We start from the raw sequence: 22,364 nt of genomic DNA on the forward strand, positions 1-22,364 counted from the left end.
GTTAGTAGATTTTTTTTTTTCAGTACGCTTTAAAATATACGTAAAATGAAATTGAATCGAAACAAACTATTTCACTTTATAACTTTATTTTAATTTAACATATATTACATACACAAACAAGAACAAAATATTCAAACACATAAAAAATAATTTAAATTTCTACTTAATATGGAATGCTTGCATCATTTTAACTGATATAAGTTATTTCTTCTCCAGGGTTACCAGGACCTTGGAAAAATTAAAAAGTAGTACTAAATTTTCTTTCAAAATTATTAAAAATTTCGCTTGAGCATAACATAGGCGTTCCCAAGGTTTTTGTAAATCCTTATACATTTACTTTCAGTTTTAAAATATTTTTTGATTGACCTAGATAGTTCATAACATCTCTATTTGTCCAACACCTCTAAGATAAGAGAAAGTCTTCGATGGGTTACCATAAACCAGAAATCGGATCCTTAGTAGTCCGAACGCAGTGACATCTTTCTTATTTGCCTCCCACTGCGTAATTTTGTAGCCCGGGTATTGTAACATGGTTCTTATTTTACCCCACTGTGCAGTTTATGGTTGTTTCATCAAACAACTGAAATGATCCGTGCTGAGCCCTTCTCTCTTTCAGGTGGTGTTGATCTATCTCAATTTTGCTACCCCTTAAAAAATTTGACAGATAGTTGTAAACCGGTTTTTAAACCTTATGACTGCCGTCTTCTGTTATAATTAATAAGATGGGTGAAAGTTTTATTTTCTTCGTTAGAAAACAACGTATTAAAGCATTTTAAATTCATTTAAGCAAATCATTAATACAAAACATTATGTGTACGCGTTAACATTATGTAATGACTTTATTTTGTGTAAGCTATTGTACGAATCCGGTGCTAAGAAATGTAATATTACAATCATTACACTGATAATCTTAATATTTTAGACCTAAAAGATTTAGAAAGAATAAAATTTTTATTATTAGCTTCATTATACTAGATAAAATTTAATTCTGTAGGAAAATTATTATATTTTTACTTCATTGACTTTATTACATTTAATATCTTTAAGATTTATATTTATTCAACATGGATTATTTCATTAATTTATTTTTACCAATTATTTAAAAATATATATAATTTAAATCAGGGTGTGAAATTACAATTTTGAAGGTACTAGCCAGATTAAAATTTATTGCCTGTCGCTATTTTCACGAAAAATATGATCTATTTTTAAAATGAAAAATGAAGAATTTTTTTGTGCCCAAAACGCTGAAAGAATGTAGAAAAATTGAAACATATTTAATGCAAAATAATAATATCTATGTTAAGTAACGCTTTCATTAGGTTTCAATGATTCCAATATAATCCACCTACCATACAAAGTCATTAAATAAGCAAAATATCTTATACTTTTAGCACTTCATGGTTTAATATCACTATCTTTCTACAATAAAATGTGATTTGTTCGAGGGTCCTTTTATGAAAATTCTGGGTATCAAATAGAATTCTGAGATATTCTACCGAATTCCCGTGGTCTCAAAGTTGTGTCCTGATATTTTTCCCAGATTTTGCACGTAAACGCTAACTCTGGAGGGGGGGCGGGGAGATGGTGTTTTAAAAAAACTGTTTATATTTATAAAACTAATAAACAATATCTGTGTCTAGCCAGTGTAATAATTAATTTTAATATCTTTTTGAAATCAATATTTTAAACTAAGCTAAACAAAATGTAATTTAAGAGAAAACTACCACTTTTTACTTTCATTAAACCGTTCATGATCCCGTATATGATACTGGCAATATCTAGGAAAAAGAAAAGAAATTATAAAATTTCAAGATAATCATACTGTGAATAAGTAAGGAAAGTTTGCGAGTAATAGTTACCAACAGTAATAATTGTTATATTGTCATAATAGAAAGGTTATAAAATTTAGTATGATATTTTAAAAACCAGATTGAAAATACTGATCAGAAAATGTTTAAACTATTATTCATGAACAAAGACCTGAATTCACAGTTGTTGCATTAATAATATCTACTGAAAATTATACATATATTCAGTAAACTATTATTTAAATTTGTGTGTAGAAAAAATTTCATTTTCTGGTTTTTTGAGATTCTCAAAATAAATAACTTAAATGGTTAAGAAGATATATTGTTTATTATTTACGAGAGAGGTTTTGCAAATTTTATTGCGAAAATTCAACGCAAGAACGAAATGGGTACAGGAATTTATTTTTTCAGAAAAATAAAACTTATTACTGCTAACTTAGGACATGGAAATAAATAAGAAAGCATTTTTCACCACATAGTGACTGTAGCTATTTGGTACAGGCTGAATAATATCAAACAATTCAGCCATGTATACAAATAAAATTGTCAAAAGAATCGCAGCTCAACTGCAACTAAAATTCTACTGATAATTTCCGTAGGAATCAATTATCACATCATCTCTTGATTTTGGAAAAGGCTTTTTCTTTTAGTGGTAAGGATGATGTCCAGCATCTTTCTTACCCCCTCCCAAACCCATACCCTTGTCCAGAACAACACCAAATACCACTCTGGCATTCATGTTTAATCTTGGTTTTGGCAAAAATGGCAGGAAGAAACTTTTTATAACACTCACTGGCTCTGAAGCAGACACGTGTGTTCCACTGTGTGAGGGTGAAGATATACTCAAAGATATACCTTCAGGAGGTTTGTGATGATAAGAACCACCAGGAGGGCCGTGATAACCCCACCTATTCGATTCAGCTGCTTGTAGTGGATCTGCATGATGCATTTGCTTTTGAATCGGCTTTAAGCCTACTGAGGGAGGTGGACCCATACCTGGTGGCAGAGCAACCAAACCAGGATTATGACTGTTGATAACAGTGTGCTTGTTTTGATTCATCATGTGAGGATCGAACACTTGTTGAGGCTTGTGATCGAATGTTTGAAGTGGTAGAGGTTTCCTGTTGCCATAGATTCCTTGTGGTGGCCCGCGCTTGTTGTTGTACGTTGGATGGTTTGGTGACTGGTGTACTTTGGGTGCTGAAGGACTTGCCGACAATGCATCTTGCATCATAGAATCAAACGGATCAAAGCCTGTTATTTCTATCTCAGGACCATTAAAAGTATTTCCATTGTGGTAATCATTGGCTGAGATTACAATCGGTTGAGGACCGATTCTGCGATTAGACGAGCCATCTGTGCTAGCTCCAATTCGATTGGTTAGGTTTTTTTGATGAATCGGCTGGTTGGCTGTAGAATGGGCAATTCTTTTACTGTGTGAGGAAGCAGAGGTTTGCAGATCTGATTCGTGCCGACTCGGACCAGATACGTGCCATGAATTATCTCGAGATTTTTGAGAATGATCTGCTCTCGAGATGGTTGATGTTGAAGGTGGACTCTGAAAAGCATCCGTACCATCGGGTAATGGGGCAACCACCACAAATCGTGGTCCAGTTCCCCCAGAAGCAGCCCCAGATGCCGATATGAGTTTTGAAAGAATGGCGTTCACGTCGTTTTCTTCTTTTGGGGAGAGTGTTCCAGGTGCTGACGTTGTGCTCGTAGTTGTAGTAATGGTAGTTGAGCTTTGTGTTGTTGGCTTTGCTGTAGTAGTTGTAGTGGTTGTCGTCGTTGTTAATTTTGTTGTTGACTCAGGCATTCGATTCTGGGGTCGAATCTTATCACTCTCTTCATTCGATCCAAATATGTCTCTACGATGATCACTTTCCATAGGAAAATTCTAAAAGTAAAAAGTTTTTGAGTAATATTATTTTAATCATAAATGAGTTAATGATATCACTGTTGATGCAAAGCTAGGAAAGCGAGTCAAAGTGAAATTGAATCTTAATCATTTTATCTCAAAATACTTTATCATACATTACATTGACATTGATCATACATTACAGTGCGTAAAAAAATAGTAAATAAATAAACGGATCAATCTAAATAACTTTTGATCGTATGAGTGGATCTTCACGTTCTAGGACTCAATCTTAATGATTCTCGGGGGTGACCTCAAATATGCCAAGTAATTAGTGCAGACGATATTTTAAGCTACAAAATCAGATACAAAAATGTACTTTCTTTGAATAAACATGCCTTTTTTCGACAGATTCATATTTCTGATCCTCAAAATTCAGGGGGTAGTCGCAATCTGAAAAATATGGTCCCAATAGTTTGGTCAAGAGAGCGTTCCAAAGTTTGGACACTTTTTGTTAATTTCAGTTTTTGTGTACACTCATGTCCATAAATTAAGGATAATTCAGAATCACACGGAAATCAAACTCTAAAATTAAAATTTCACCTGTAAAATTATCACACACATCCTGAAGAAGAATATGCAAATTACAGGAAACCACTAGATGACGCTGGTAGTACGTCACAATGACGAGAGTGTAAGAGAGGGGTATATAAGGAATGGTGACAAAGATGTAAAATTGTTCACAAGCGCTTTAAAAGCCTTTCAGTGCAATAACAGCATAGTTATGGAGCAAAGGAAGCATTTGGATGATTTTTTACGTGGCAGAATCATCGGACGACTGGAATGTGGACGTACCCAGTTGGAAGTATCCGAGGAATTTGGAATCACCCAGAATGTCATCTCCAGGCTTTAGCAACGATTCCAAGATGATAGTAATGTAAGTTGACGTTACAGCACAGGTCGCCTCCGAGTTACAACGCCGAATGAAGACCGGTATTTGGCAGTTACTGCCAAAAGAAACAGACGGAGCACAGCATCAGACCTGTCTCGTCAGCTCTCTTCAGCTACCAGTACGACAGTTTCAAGGCAGATCGTGTACAGACGCTTAGGGCACATTGGTCTATATGCTCGTAGGCCTGTCAGATGTGTTCCACTTACAGCAACTCACTGTCGCCTGCGATTAGCCTGGAGTAGAGAGCATGCGTTGTGGACACCGCAACAGTAGTCTTATGTGATGTTTATCGACGAGTCCAGGTTTAGTTTGCAGTCTGATTCTCGCCGGATTTTCATATGGAGAGCGCCAGGTACCCGTTACCACCAAGACAACACCATTGAACGACACCGTTACGGTGGTGCAGGTTGACTCGTTTGGGGAGGAATTATTCTTGGTTCCAGAACTGACCTGCATGTTCAGAGTGTAACGATGACGGGCCACATCCATAGGGATGTCATTCTGGAACAACATGTACGTTTGTTTCGGGGTGCCATGGGTGCTGAATTTCTGTTTATGGACGACAACGCCCGTCCTCACCGTGAAAACATTGTAGACGAATGCCTTCAATCGGAGGATATCACCCGTATGGATTCGCCAGCATATTCACCGGACTTGAATCCAATAGAGCATGAGTGGGATATGCTTGGCCGACGAATTGCAGCCCGTCAACCCCCTCCCACCTGTCTACCGGACTTTCGGAGGGCATTGCTTGATGAGTGGTGTAATATTCCCCAAGATCAGATTAATAATTTGATACTCAGCATGCCTAGGCGTTGTACGGCCCGTATGGCATCGTCCGGGAGACATACTCCTTATTAACCATCATACTAACCATGTTATATTGTTTTTTGTAAATAGGTTCTTTTTTGAAATTTGTTCCAGAGAGTAAAAATCGCAATTTTTATTAATTTTGTCAAACATATAGCATCTTTTTTTCTTTTTACCTTTTGTTTAATACATAGACTTTACAAATAAGTCAAATTTGTTTGGTTTCTGTCTCTTTCTGTGCCTGAACTTCATTATTCTTAATTTATGGACATGAGAGTATTTCGCCATATTTTGAGAGCGTTTTAAGCAAATTGAATTTGCACGCAATTATAAAATTCGTTTATCTAAAGATAATTCCGAGCAAAAATTAACATTTAGTTATTTAGTTAATATCTTTTTATTTTTTTTTATTTAATAAAAGTCGATGAAAAGCTTGAACAGTAAAGTGTACATTTTTTACATCATTTTAACGAATGTAATTTTACATGGCAAAATACAAAATTTGGACGAAATCGGTCCAATAACTTCTGAGAAATCAAATTTTAAAAAATCGTATTTTAAAAAATTCAATTTGGTTCATATTTTTATTTAGCACATCATTATAAATCATTATGATATATGATTAATAAACAACTGCATCCATAGACTTCTTTATCGTCGTCCTATTACGCTAAAAATAAAAAAATGCTTCTGAAATTTATTTATTTAACTTCTAAAATATGAATAGAAATAATGTAGGTAATCATCAAAGAGTGAAAATTTCTGATAAGATTTCTGGTTCGTTGATCTGGTTCGTTTCTGATAAGATTTCCGGTTCTGGATGGTTTTGAAAATAATTTCCTTTCTAAAGAATAGTTCTTAGGGATTTGTAAACATTTAGGAGATGTTAGAAACGCCGTCTTGACGACGTCTTGTTAAACTAATAACTGGCCAATCAAATGGGTGCCTCAATTGATTACATGGCAATACTTTTAATTTCGTTACATGTAGCGAAAGTAAAAGTAAAAAGTACGTACTTTTACTTCGTTACTTTTTAAATTTAATTAATTTAATTGTTTTTTCGTTACTTTTATCAGGAAAAAATACACGTATTTTTAACGAGACTGTTATAAGAAATCGTTACTTTTTCTTTCAAATGGCTCCCTCAGACTTCGTTACTTTCTGCTTGAAAAAAAATTTAAAAAGAAGTAAATAAGTAAAGAGAACTTGATATCAATTTTTTAAAACTTTTGGGGAAAAAATTATAGATGAATGGTCTGAAATATTTTTTTTAATTCTTATTGTTCACCCTTTTCATATCGTTTACTCTCCTTTAAGGAAAATAGTATTTTTCTTTTCTTACATTTGAGAGTGAAAAAAAGTTGGAGGTCACAGCATAACAGTTACTATCGAAAACAAAATGTTTTGATGAAACCAAAAAACCTTCCGTTCTTGGTTAAAAAGAGAGGTCCCCGCCGAGGTCCCTTAGCTGACCGATGGAAAATACTTTAATTTAAGGTTACTTTGAATTTTCAATTTCCATAAAATGTACTTTAAAAACCTTACTTTCTTCTTTTTCTTTGATTTAGTCTATTTTTTATAAATTAAGGAATTTATGAGTATTCATTTTTAGAAATTCCTAGGTAAATTTCCCACTAGCATATTATTATTTTGCTTAACCAAATTTGTACCAATCTGCTGAAAAAAAATAGATAAATGTATGCGTAATATTATTACGTATGTGTGAATGCTTATCTTCAAGGCAAATAGCAACAAAATTTTACAATAAAAGTATAACAATATAATAAGTAAGGCCCGGATTTTGATGACATTTGCATTTTTTTGCATTTTTTGCATTTTTGGACATTTTTTGTCTTTTAGAGCATTTTTTTAGATTTATAGGGCATTTTTCTTTAAATTTTGGGGTGTATTTTGCATTTTAATGCATTTTTTAAAGTTTTTTGTTAATTTTTTCCAATTTTTACTATTTATTATCAATTCTCATTATTACACTGGCTTCCAAACAATGAAGAAAATCTATAGAATATTAACAGGTGAAGCAAAATCTTTTCAAATTAAAGAAGAATTGTAAGTAAGTGAGACTGTCTTTTTCAAGTATGCACCTATAACATCAGTAGACGTTGAAAGAAGCTTCTGCAGGAATGAAAATTTACTTTCAGACAAGAGACGCTCGTTTACATTTCAAATTATCAAAAAACATTTAATAATCCAATGTAATTCTGATATTTAGTAATATTATGAGATGGAAGTTGTTATATCCATTAAAGTTTCTATACAAAATAAAAATATTTTGGTGTCAATATATTTTCCTTTTTTTTTGTTATTTTAGGATATAAAACATATTTTTCAACCTTTAATGAACGTAGAACAAGTATTGCATTGCTTTATATTTTTTAAATGACTCATAATAATTTTAAAGACCAAAATATTTTTTTAATTCAATATTTTTACTTTATTTAAGGCATTTTTTGCGCAATTTTTGCATTTTTAAGGGCATTTTTGGCCCTTTTTAAGGGCATTTTTTGCACTTTTTAAGGGCATTAGTTGAGATTTTTTAGGTCATCAAAATCCGGGCTCTAATAATAAGTGTATTTCTTAATGAATAATTCCAGAAACTAAAGCGGAAAGATATTCTTGATAATGTCAAAACTTCATTAGCTTCAAAAATTATAAAAATGGAGAAATTCATCATGTGCAAACAGGCAATCTAGACGTGCTTTAAAATTTAGATTAAAGGCACACAACAAATGTATCCATCATTAAGAATTTGATAAATCATCTATTACAGTACTCTGTTGAAACTTTGGTCATAAATTTATCTTCTATGAAGCCAAAATTCTTCCCATCCTTGTCTCTTCAATTCATCTTGATGTTCTGGAATCTTGTTTCATTCATATGAACTACCGATTCCCTAATTAATGATATGAATTCCTGTTCAACTATCTATAGTGCTTCAAAATATAACCTGGTCTGATTTACCTCTCTTTACTAAAGTGGTTTTTCTAGTTTCTATTTTCAAATTTATATATTTTATATTTTTTGTTACCAACATTGCGTGTTTCTTTTTTTTTTTCAAATATGTTCTGTATTCCCCGTTTATGTCTAAGGAATGTTAAGCATGGACTTATTTTTGAAACCTCGAAACATGTCAATTTCATCCATCCTCTAATTTTTAAAGCAAAGGATGTTGTTTTTTTTTTACATTATCAAGTATATTAGTAGTATAGTTCAACTAATTTCTCCCCGCAACTTTTAAATTGGTAGCAATCTTCGATAACAATTTATTCTTTATAACATGTGCCTAGCAACAATGGGTTCAAAATTGGCACCATATAATGGATATAAAATATCGGGTGAATCTGACAATTCTATATAGAACCGATGTTGGTTGTAAAGTGGCTTTGAAATATAAAGTGAATAGGGAAATTCTATATAGGGCCAATATAGGAAAATTAAGGCCTTTTGAATCCTTACTAAGCCAAAATTCATGAATATTGGCCCAATGAGAGCCCAAGTTATTTTGCTGCTAGGGGTGTTATAAATTGTTTTGTACACCACGAATTTGCAAAATTCCGAGATATTATCAGAAATCCAGATAAGCACTTCGCAGTGCATTTAAATGCTATGCACGAAATTTTTGAAAACATCAATTTGCTAAGTTCAACCACTTCAAATATCGAGGAAAGTTGAAACTTCCGGGCACTTTGCACTAAAACTGATACTCAATGTAGCAATGAAACTCCTTCTTTTTCAACAATTTTAATATAATGTGTTTATGATTGTGTTGTTTGGTTATTATCTTTCATTATTATCATCAAAGTCTTATTCTTCAAATGGCTATGCTTTTCGTTCCTATTATGTTACTTGACCAGACAAAAGACAAGGAGGAATAAAAAAATTTAAAAAAACCGGGTTTTGCAAAATGAAACTCCATCCATTTCACAATCTCTCAGTTAAAGATGTCACAGATAAAAGAAAAGGAAAGGTGTGTGTAACTTGGGTGAAACGCCATTGACCCTTACCTGCATCATGTGATTATCTGCCTTGTTCCTACTGTTGCCAGAGTTCATTACCACATCCGCACTCACAGCCCATGCAGCGACACCTGAAAAGAGAAACCCTGTGTTTTATTGTCGTTTTCTTTTTATGAATACAAATTATAAAATAGAAATGTAGGGCATCGGCGCATTAGGTAACTAAAAGGGGTAAAAACGCTTTCTAGGTCGAAATTTTTTTTAATGTTTCTTATTTTTATTTTATTTTTTCACTCAGAAAATTAAAAAAGAAGAAAAAGAAATGAAGTGGCTAAATAAATTTAAAATCTTCGCTTAAATAAATTAATATTATTGATAAGAGTCTAAATCATGATATAAACTTTTGACTATCCGTGATCTGGCAAACGGACTAAAATATGCGTAGTTTGGAACCCCAAGTAAGATTCCGCCTCACGTTATTTTGCCCAAGTAAGATTCTGACCCAAGCTAATTTGTCAAGGTGAGATTCTGTTTTACATAATTTTGTCCAAGTGATAAAAATGCTTTTGAAATCTCCCAACTCTATCTTGTCCACGGGAGATACTACGCTATATTTTTACTATTTTTTACATACATTCGATGCTATTTTGTTTACTATTTCGACACAATTTTTTATTTTATTACACCACCAACGAGTAAAAAACACCAATTACGAATACAAAAAAAAAAATATTTTTTAGTACTTTAAAACGTGATATGTAAGTACGTGTACGTATAATCACAATTGTGAGTATACATACGTCACTTAAGTGATATCCTTAGGATAATTTTTTGTATTACCTGCGGAATTCGTGTGGGGATTTATGAATTTTGATTCTATGTAAAAATTACTTTTTCACTTAAATTCATTTTCCTCTTTATGCTTATAAACGTGCATATGAAGCAACTTCAAGATCAAATATTAAGATAACTTTTCAAAAACTCGTATTAACTTGAAAAAAAATTTAAAACATCAACGAGTATTAGAAATAATATGGCTTCGGGAATAATATGACTTGGTTCTATAGATAGAGGGGTGGTAGTGTTAATAAATTGTTAATAAATTTAATTTTTATTGCTTCAATGAAAACTCTCTAAGTAACACTTAGAATGTAATTATAGTCCGTAAATTTTTCTGTTATAACTTCAGACCATTTAAGTTTTTAGGAATTAATGTTTAAAAAACCAAATCAAACATAACCATGACACTTTTTCTATAACTCAAACTTAACTTAAAATTCCCTGCTATAAAAGTGATAGCCTAAATAACAGTTTCATGAAAATAAACTCTATGAATCCACATCAGTTACTTAAAGAAAAGCCATGTGAATCACAATAATCGCCATGTGTATCACAATAAAAATAGAAAACGGTGATTTTAACAATATAGTATAAAAACAGCTAATAAATCAGAATAAAAATGAAAACGTTAATTTTTAATGTGATATTAAACAGCAAATAAATCAGAATAAAAATGAAAACGTTAATTTTTAATGTGATATTAAACAGTAAATAAATCAGAATTAAAAAATTATGGTAATTTTAACAATTCTCAGTACTAAACAGTAAAGAAAAATCAGAATAAAAATGGAAATGTTGATTTTTAACTATGTAGTATCAAACAAAAAACCAATTAGAATATAAATAAGAACATGATTTTGGTATTGTATTTGGTATCAGATGGCAAGTAAAAAAATATATATATAAATGGTGTTTTAAGAATGCAGTATCAAACAATGAATGTATCAAAATAAGAAATAGATATTGTTAGAGCGCAATAAAGACAAAAGTCAAAGCAAAGTACGCGTGTTGTTAATAGGTTAGTTAACAGAAGGAGATAAAAGAAGAGAGAGCCTCCCGAAACCTAAGCTTTAAATAATGACTTTGTAAAATCATACTATCAGAAAAATAATCGAATTATATTTTCACACAGACAGCTGCTTTGTAAAAGAATACAATCTGAAAAATAAGGGTAAATCGAATTATATTTTTACACAGACAATTGCCTCATAAAGGCATACAATCGGAAAAATTATCTTAAAACACTAATTTTTAAGTGATAAAATTGTACCAAATATTTCCCAATACATAGGACGCTTCGTCGTAAGATGTTAAACAAAATGCACTAGAACTTTTTTCGTTAAGTCCTTTTTCACGACATTCGTAGTCGAGTCTCAATGGTTTAAATCAGAGTTGCCAACTCTAAGATTCTAACTCTCCATTAAATTTAGAGTGATTATGAATATTACAACATTTAAGTGATAACTTCGCTTTTCGCCAGTACTTAAAAACTTCATAAGACAGTACAGGATCTTTTATCTTTGAATTATTTGAAAGTCGGTTAAATCGCTACAATTTTAGTACAAATCGGCGCGAGAATTTTTTTTCTTTCGAAAATTCATTTTTTACGTCTTTGTATTCGTCATTTGTGGTCGGGCCTTAATGGTTTAATCAGAGTTGCCAACTCTGAGATTCTAGCTCTTCCATAAAATTTAAAGCGATTATGAAGGCTACAACAATTACGTAAGAAAATAACTTTGTTTTTCGTCAGTACTACTTAAAAACATCATAAGACACAACCAAGTCTTTCATCTTTGAATTATTTGAAAGTCAGGGTAATCGCTACAATTTTAGTACAAGTCGGCGCGATAACTTATTTTTGTAAATTAATTTTTTACGTCCTTGTATTATTAAGGTCGTAAATCAAATTTACACGTATAAATTTTTTTTATATATATCATTTTATGAGTTTGATAAAATTTCAGCTTAAAAACTAAAAAATTTTACGAGTCTCATTAAATAAAATGTTAAAGGAAATCTAGAAAACATTTCATAAAAAGTATCAAGTCTATTCTTTTTGTGAAAGTTAAGACATTAATATTTTTTTTAGCACATTTACTAAGCATTTATTTCTCTGTCCAAAGTGGTCTTGACCTTGAAAAAAGCAAATTGGTTAAGTTAACATGATGGATATGAATATAAAGTACCAGTAATCTACATTTAAAGTACATTGTATGTTTCTTGCAACAAAAAGGAAATTTCGTTACGTCATTTGAAAAGGATACAAAAGCTAAAGGTTAGATCGTCTCAAGTCTGCCTCGTTAAGAATCGTGAATAAAATGGGACATGCGAAAATAAACTCGGAAAGAATTTTTAATAACTAATTTTTTTTCTCTCTTTTTTCAATTTGTGTCCCATGACATGAATATTTGCATTTAGGTTAGGTAGGTGTGAAATAAATATTCAAAATGAATCCATTCAACCTACTCCATGTAAAGATACAGAATTACATTAATCATTTTGTCGGTTGACATTTCGAGAAACATAGGCGTAAAGGAAATGATATTTCTCACAGGAATTTTCACGCTTATTTTAGGACTTGTTTTTGACTTGCTTGATTGGCAATGTTCTACAAAAGGAAAATGGTATAGAATGTTGTGTCAAATAAATCCGTTTTTAGTAATTTTATTTATTGATACTTTTATTTTATTCATTTTTTGATTTTTAAAAATTTCGTTAAGCAATTCGGAGACAAAGAGTCATTCAAACATTACGTTAAACAATTCGGAGACAAAGTTAACAATTCGGAGACAAAGAGTCATTCAAACATTACGTTAGCATATTTGTGATGATTTTGGACATCTTTTCAGTAATCTGATTACAGTAAATCTGAAACTTCCTCATTGTTTACATACTAGTTTTTTCTCTAAATTATTATTTAATTTAGCAATAAAAAAGTTTTTTTTATTTTTTATTAATAACAATATATTTTTGTTATAATAAAAAGAACTGTTTTTTAATTTTATTCTTTAAAAAATAATAATGATAATTTTATGATATGCGACAATAAAATGCAATATATATCGCGTCTACGATAAAATAAAATATTTTTGTGAAAGATTTAGAAAAATTAAAATTACTAATAATTAAGTTAAAAACATTAAATTTACATTAATAATCAAATTAACAGTTGAAGTAAGGAGTCATATTTAAAACTTGAACTCAATTAACTTTCGAAACTAATTGCACCGAATCAAAAGAGTAAAATTCTTAAACTGTGTCAATAAATTAGAACAAGTGATATTGACTTAAAAGTAGTGAAGAAAAAAAAACGATTGTTTCATCTGCTTTAGTAGTTTAAATTTTGAGTCCGCAAAGGAATTAAGGTTTCATAACGCTGCATACATATTATGCATTTACACAATGTGATAAATAACTGGAACCAGCAAAAATGCAATAAAAGTAATAGCATATTCTTCCCCTAAAATAGTACACGCTGAACTGATAGATTAGAATCTTGAATGAAATAGAAAAAAGCTTAGAGCAGAAATATATAACAACAATAAAATTACTTTCTGAGAATAAAAAAAAAATCTGTGTTGACCCAAATTGTTTTCTAAATTGACGGTTAATGTTTCTCATCAACAAAGTAAACTTTAGTTTAAGTAATAAAAAAAAGTGTTGATTGTCTCACTGTAGTATTGTTTTTCTTCATTTAATTTCATTGACCTTCGTATAGAAACTCATTAATTTATAATTAAAAGTTTAATTTCAAAAGAATACCGAAATTTTAAGTTTTTAAAAGTCTAGTTAAATTAATTAAAATAGTCTGCAGAAAATAAACTAAAATCGCTTGCAGTTTGTATACGGCCAGACGATAATGAGAATTGTTTTAAACACGACAAAATTAAGCAACTCGAAAATGTATAAATATACGTATTTTAATGTTATATTGTATTAAAAAATAACTTAATCTTTAAATAATATATTTTCTTCGTATTTAAAAATAATGGTATCTGTATAATAGTTATTATGAATAGATAAACATAAAAAAAACTGTCTTTTTTCGAATTTCAGACTTCTCATTTCGATTTTTTTTAATTTCGTGTTTTTTATTGTTATTATTATCTCATAATAAGGCCTTTACTGAGGAGTTTACTCTATTTCCCAACTGGCGTAGAAAAATCTTCCACAAAACACGAGTTCCATTAAAATGATTTTCCGTTAAACGATTGTATTAATTTTAAGTTTTTTTTTTAATAAACAAGTGTACTATAACCTCTTTTCACTTGGTTCATCAATTACCATAATTGCCACACATTTATTTTTGTTTATTGACGGTAAACAGATTGATACTTCAAAATTAAAAGTTATTCAATTTAAAAATCTCTTTTTTTTATTTTATTAACACAGATTGAATTCTTCATCTTTATTTTCAGATTCGATTGAGTTAATAAGATAAATTTACTAATTTTGCTGGGTTACAATTGTAACTTTATCCACAAACTTTTTTTTAAACTCGAAATTCATTTGATTCAAGACTCATTTAAATTCATTTGCATTCATTTATGTGATTACTACATAAAAGTTAACTTCTAACTATGTTTTCCAATTTTAGGCAGTTATTTTGTATTTGTTGTTGTGAAGACGCGGTCTTACTAGGAGTTTATTACAGAAATAAAAATAACTTACTTACTACATAATTTAATTTAATGAGATACCTTCAAGTGACGTACGTACTGTAGGTATCTCGATCCTGATTGGCTTTTTAAACGTGGCATTTGTTTACATTAAATACATTTACATCCAAATTCATTTTACATCCAAATACATTTTACATCCAAATATATTTATGAACTTGAAGTGAGATATTAGCCTTAAACATATAGATTATCTCTTGCTATAAATTCTTTTGTAGGACACTGCGATTCCTGTATAGAATATTTTATAGAATTCCCGGTGTTTTTTTTTCCCACAAAGTATGAAAAGTGAGAATAATTATACAAAATCCTTCCAAGCAATCTACTTCGGACTCCCTTACGGAGTAGGCCAAAATAAAACTTTTCGTTGACAAGGCATTCGACGGGAATGGGCTTTTGAGACAAAATATGAAAAAAATGGTAATCATACACTATCATTTAAAAAACATTAATTCCTAAAAATACAAATAATATTTTGATTAATGTAGTGTTTTATGCATACGTATATTATATATGAAAGTAACCCAACAGTACAATTGAAAAGGACAATATACCGCCGGAGAAACTGTTCGTGGCAAACATACTTTCACTATATAAATAATTTAAAATCACGCTGGGGAACCTGAACTCCCTTTCATTTAAATTTTGAATTACGTATGGAGGTGAAACAGAATTCACAATGAAAAGTTTCTCCCGTGGTATAGCATCCTCAAGAGGAAAGGGGAGGAGTAAATTTAAAAAATCTTACCAATGACAGCGGCCAGTGCAGGTAAGATGAGTCCTATGGAGATGAGGCATTTCATTTTGGTCCGAGACCTCCTGTGGTCATCTTGAGGAGATTGAAGAGGAGGAGGACTCCCGTGGGTGCGACGCCCGTATGTCCTCGCTGCAACAGAACAAGAACATAATATGAATATCAAAAAGATAGTGTGCAAATCTCAGAAAAATTCATATGATCGTCTACCACTATATGAGACAGCACTATAGGCACCCAGTTTGAGATTTCAATTAGTGTACCTTAAGAATCCACAATAAATTCATATAATCGTCTGTCACTATATGAGACATCACTATAGACACACAGTTAGAGATTTCACTTAATCCTCAAGACTCCACTATAAATTCATATAGTCATCTACCACTATGTGATACATCACTGTAAGTACCCATTATGAGATTTCACTTAGAGAACCTTGAGGCACCAAAATTTCGCGAACAACAGCATTATGATGGGAATCAACAAGGCGCTGCAACCGCCTTTATTCACCAGATAAGATTTGAGAAGCTGGTAAGTTTTCCAGTCCCTGCCGGGAATAGAAGCCTAGTTCTTCATGATGGTATCTCCATGCCTTAATCACAGTGCCATCGTGGCACAATGTCTATGCAATAATAATGTGCTATGAAAGGAAGGAACAACTAGTGCATTTTTCCCAGATTATTTCGAAGAGAGACATAAATGAATTAGTCTTTATGGATTAAGTGACATTGAAATGTAAATATTGTCTCAATAATAGTTGGCACGAAGACACTATATTACTTATATGGGCTACAAATGAGACAATGAAGAAAAATTAGTAAAAAAATTGAAAAAACATTGAAAAAAGTATGACAATCAAAGCTGACGTCATCAGGGGGTACCAACTTTGAATTGTCATAAAATGCAAAACTTTTTCTATCAGGAATATATTCTTGAAGAAATGTTCTAACAAGAATACGTTCTTGATAGAAAAAGTTGTTTAATTCCTCTTGGTTTCTCTGCTGCTAAGCGCATTTTTTCCTTTTGGATGTTTTATTTTTATTATTTTTAATTTTATTAATTTTTTGCATTAATATTTTCAAATCTTTTCTATATTATATAAACTACATAATAATAGGGGTTTCAGCTTCGTACTAAAAAAGAAAAATGTGGCAAGGCGATGAAAATATTATTCGTCGATTTTCGAGTAAAGTAAATTATTCTGATAGTAATGTAAACATATTTTCTTCTAAAAACGTGAGTAATGATATTTTTGAAAATAAAGTGAAAGCTAAATCTTAAACATTTAGTTCGATTCAAATATTGATAAACTCAAATTATGTAATATTATAATGTATCAGTGCCTGAAAAATCTCCACCACTTTTATTTTCCAAGTTAATTTCAGATTAGATTCCTAAGTTTATTTAATGCTGTACCAGAGCTCGAAAATTGCATTGCCCGGGACAGCATAAAAAATATATAAAAAAATTCCTATCTGAATACATAAAAAAATTCCTATCTGATATTTATTTTTCACCTAACAAGACTATGATTAAGACCATATTAAAAATGAAATTTATAACATTTCATGTAACCAAAATATTTAGAAATTTAATTAGGTGTAAATATGAATTTATTCTCTGAACTAAAATATGAATAGGAAAAAGTCACGTGAATAGAACCCACTCTATGATTGGTCGAAATTTACTTAGGCTAGACACAACAGCAGACGGAATTTCATCAAACCGACTGATTTAATTTTATTTTATAACCGTCATTGAACAACCGACTTTGAATTTACGACTACAAATATTCAACTCCGTGGTCTCACAATTTTGAACCCAATCCAGAAGACAAGAGAAATTCTGGATCAAGTATTGAGAGAAATTTGCCTCCGTGGAGAACTTTTTGATGGAACTAAACGGCATTTGTGTTACTTTTTATGTTACTATTGTGTTAATTTTTGTGTTACTTTTTGTGTTACTTTTTGTGTTACTATTTGTGTTACTATTGCGTTAGAGGAAAGCCTCTCATGGTTAGTCTGGTGGCAAGAGGACTTTAACCCATGATCCGTCTACCACTGAGGATATTTTATGTCAACAAAACAAAATATTGATGAGTATGAATACTCAAACCAACTTTTAGATAATAAATTGATTTTAAATTTTTGTATGAAAGCAAAATAAATAATATGAAGGTTATTGAAAATATGTATGGAAAACGTTTAACTTGCTGATACTAAATTAAATTTCGTTAGTTTAAATTTAAACCATTCTTTATAATATTTACCGCTAAACTACTATATTGGTACTTTTAGTTTTTTTCCAGTAGTCTTGAGAGAAGCTTCAGCTTTTCATTTGATATCTTTCCCTGTTTTGCTATATCAATTTTTATTCTATTTTAAAACAGTCTGTGAAATGCAAGCACAGCTGTTGCCAATAAGAAAAAGGTAGTAAAGAAACTCTTTTTTATAACTAACGTAGCGAAGTTGAACTGTAGACAAGGTTTCTGATGTGTGAATAAACAAAGAAAATGAAAACTTTATTCACAACTCTATTTTATAGGATTTGATCTTTCCACCCATGATCTTTCCACCACTGAGGATATTTCACGTCAGCACTGTGGTCGGATGCGGAATTCGTATCGACCAGCAATGACCGGGATCGAACCCGGTTCACCTCATTGAAAGGCGATCGCTCTTTCCCCTGAGCCATCGTGGCTCTGTCCTCGCATCATTCTAATCTTTGGCGATTCACCATTTCAAACTATGCCATGTTAATCAGAGGGTAATAAACAATGATCTTCATTCAATTTTATGTGCCGCACTCACTGTTTTGCATTGAAAAAGACATATAGAAAATGAATTATCATGGCAGAATTTCTGAACCTTTTCTTAAGGCATTTGTGGTTTCATTCATTTAGCTACTATTTGAAAAAACTGTTAACTCAGTAAAAAATATTATATTAAAATCCACAGCGGCGTGAGATAAACAAATGATCTTCTTGCAAATTACCGTACAAAACTATGTCACTTTAACCATAGTAAACCGTAAATAATCATCAACATCATTAAACTTTTCATGACGCAATATCATCTGACTGTTTCTCCACTCATTTTAATTTATACTATTAAAAATGAATTATCAGTCACGATTCCTCAATCCTTTACTGAAGAATTAGTGGCTTCATTTATCGACCATTTAGATCTACAGCGAATTCTGATATTTTAACTCAGTTAAAAATATTATTATGAAACTTATCGTTATTTGAAATAAACAAATTATTTTTTTTTGCAAATGACCTTATAAAACTATGACAGTTTAACCATAGTAAACCGTGAAAAATTATCAACATCATTAAATTTTATATGACACGCTTGCATCTGACTGCTTCGCTTCTCCATTTAATTTCGATTTACACTATTAAAAATGAATAATCAGACACTGAGGAATCTTTTATAAAAACTAATTATATAAAAGATTCCTCAATACTTTACTGAAGAATTAATGGCTTCATTTACCTACCATTTGAAGCTACAGCTAATTCTGAAATTTTAGCTGAGTTAAAAATATTATTATAAAATAAACAAATGTTGCAAATTACCATACAAAACTATGCCAGTTTAACCATAGTAAATCATCAGGGTGGCCACTCAAATCAGATTTCAAATTTCCCTGATTTTTCCAGGTTTTCCAGATAAAAATCTTAAAATTTCCAGATTTTTGTTTCTTTTTTCTTATAAAATATAGGATGTGTACAAGAAAAGTGTCTATATTATAAAATATTTTATTCAAAATGCTATTTTTTTAACATATCATCTTGAAAAAAATAATTTTTTTTGACAATTTGGCAAGATTTTTTATTTATTTTTTAATGTTTTGGTATAAAATTTTGAATCAAAAATCATATATTGACAAACATAAGAATAAAATTAAATATTAATATATAGTTGGCTCTTAAAAAAACCTTTTTTTAAAGTTAGAATATGTTATAAAATGTTAAAACGAAATGGAAAAAATTAGCATTAATGCAACAATTGTAATGATTTGTCAACAAACATTGCTGTTAGCGATTGTAAAAAAATGTGTGATTGGTTGGTTTGCTGAGAAAAAATAATTCACAGATTTCTTTGAATGGGAGTAGAAAAGCCTTCTGAAAAAGAGTGCGACATAAAATCTTTTATTATTAAATTATAACCAACTAATTTTTGGAGAATTTTATAAAGTTAAAAATACAAAAACATTTTGTCAAAATAGAAAAAAAAATTACCACCAAAGCATCGGAACAAAATTGAGCCATAAATGGATTCAGTTCATGAAAGAATTTAAAAACAGAAGCTAATGTCCTAATCCCTTTTTCCACCAGAATCTTTCCTAAATTGCACAGTCCCATAGCCGTCAAAGATTTCTACATTCGTTTAGCAACCGTGGGAGAATTTTATGTGACATTCTAGTTTAACAGAGCTGTAATGGAGCAAATTTTGATGCAAGCAAAGTATAGCTAAGTTGATGATATTTCAACTGTTTGGAGATACATTTCTGTTTAAAAAAAATGGGTATAATGGATGAAATAATTTAAATTAAGAAAATTAGTAAATAATTTAAATTAGTGAAATTAAAAAAATTATCAAAGAAAAAAATTCCAGCTTTTCTTTAAAATTCCCTGATTTTTTCCAGGCATTAATCCAAATTTCCCTGATATTTCCAGGTTTTTTCCAGAATAAAAAAAATTCCCTGATAATTCCAGGTTTTCAAGGTTTTCCAGGTGGGTGGCCACCCTGGAATAATCATCAACATCGTTAAATTTTATATGACACACTAGCATCTGCCACCTTTTAATTTCGATTTACTCTATTAAAAATTAATTATGGTGCACGATTCATCAATTATTTACTAAGGAATTAGTGGCTTCAAATATTATTATAAAATCCACAGCGGCATGAAATAAACAAATGGTCCTCTAGCAAATTACCATACAAAACTATGCCAGTTTAACCATAGTAAAAGGTGAATAGTCATCAACATCATTAAATTTTATTTGACACAATAGCATCTGACTGCTTCTCCACTCCACTTAATTTCGATTTACTCTATTAAAAATGAATTATCAGGCTCCGTGTCTAAATTGCTCAAAGAACTTAATGGCATTATTTAATGCTAACGTTGACTTGTTACATTTGATGCAAATATCTAGTACATAATAATTATATTGGTATGTGATTCAGTAAGTATTGTCTTGAACATTATGCTGTTATACGCAATCAATATGGGCAGTGGACCATGTAAACGGAGGAGTCAAAAGACTAAGTCGAATCAATTGTTCCGTTTTAGATTGTTGAACAAATTGTGATGCCATGCAGAACGTTTGTTAAAAGGGAATGCTTAGCTTGTTAATTTTATGAAAACACGACGATAAAAAATCGTGCTTTCTACGCATTATTTAGTTTAAGTCCTTTCCCATTCGAAACCACTTTCTAAAATCGAAAGTTTTTGAAACAGAAATGAAAAGAATGACTGCTTTTAGGGTTCATTCAGTTGATCTCCTCAAAGTATTTGTTTCTGAAAATATAAAGCTACACAAATTTTTTACCACTTTATGAAGAAAAAAAATGGTAGAACTTTCGCGTTTAAAACTAGGCAGACCTAAAAGTAAGATGGGAAGGGGGAAAAAACTGGTATTAAAAATATTTCATTTGTAGCTGGTTTGCAAGGGGAGTGTAGATACAAGGTGTTCCAAGATTATTAGGACAAACTTTATAGGGAAATAAGGGACATCACAAGGACTCAGATTTGCAGAACGACCTATGATCTGAAACATCTTCATTCGCCGCTAAGTGGTCTTGTTAACAAGAGAATTGGAGGAAACAGACTTGCATTGCCGCAGTCTTTTGAGGTCTCATTAATCTGCAAAACTGATGGACAATCTTTCTGCTGCTCTAGCGATTTCCTCTGTCAAATCGTACACAATGTGCATAGCTGCCAGCTTGGTGTTCATAAAAGGTTACATACTCCTTTGACTTCAAAGAGCTTTCTCATCCCAATAAGGGGATCCAGGTTCGAATCCTAGCACTGACTGGTCAAAACGAATTCTGCTTCTGGCTTTCACCAACCACTGTGTTGACATAAAATATCCTCAGTGGTAGGCGGGTCATGGGTTAGAAACCCCTAACTGTCGGGATAACTGTTGGAGGTTTTAGTGCTTTTCCTCACCATGTAACGCAAATGCAGGTCAATTCCTTCAACTCTTATAAGGCTAGTTGGCTCCAATGCTTGATCAAGAGTTTCCTTATCTTTTGATTTGGGTTTAAAATTACAAGGCTATGGAGTTGAACATTGTTAGTCGTAGGCTCCGAATTGGACGACTTATCAACGACGACTATAAAATAAAATTGTAGAATTTGAGTCGCGGAGGCTTAGGGGTTAGAGCGTTTGCCGCCCAATGAGATGACTGAGGTTCGCATCCTATCGCAATCTGTTACTGATTGGAATGATAAGGGTTAAAGATAGTGAGTAGTTTCTCTCATGTTAGCTTTCATTTCAATTTTAAAAAGTTATAAGTAGCATATTAAATATCAAACATATTTTCTTCCTAAAAAAGTTTCTCGGTGTTTTTATTTTGCCAGGAACTGGGCAAATGTATGTATTTAAATGAACTTAGTATTTATTTATACTATTAAAAGTTTATTAAAAAGAGCACCAAAAAT

The 22,364-nt window shown here is 31.2% G+C and overlaps 1 protein-coding gene across 1 annotated transcript in view; it reads right to left on the reverse strand.

Annotated features, from left to right (window-relative positions):
• Positions 1-1,221: 1,221 nt before the first annotated feature.
• Positions 1,222-22,364, reverse strand: part of LOC107442511 (uncharacterized) — a 38,529-nt gene continuing 17,386 nt past the window's right edge. Inside the window, exons 2-4 of the mRNA XM_016056097.5 lie at positions 15,673-15,810; positions 9,454-9,536; positions 1,222-3,708 (exon numbers count right to left, since the gene is read on the reverse strand). Of these exons, the coding sequence (XP_015911583.2) occupies positions 2,458-3,708; positions 9,454-9,536; positions 15,673-15,810 (1,472 nt within the window). The 3' untranslated portion in view covers positions 1,222-2,457. The remainder of the gene's footprint in view (positions 3,709-9,453; positions 9,537-15,672; positions 15,811-22,364) is intronic.

The sequence above is a fragment of the Parasteatoda tepidariorum genome, chromosome 2 (assembly GCF_982258835.1).
Source record: "Parasteatoda tepidariorum strain Cologne lab strain chromosome 2, Ptep-v5.0, whole genome shotgun sequence".
Taxonomy (NCBI): Eukaryota; Metazoa; Arthropoda; class Arachnida; order Araneae; family Theridiidae; genus Parasteatoda; species Parasteatoda tepidariorum.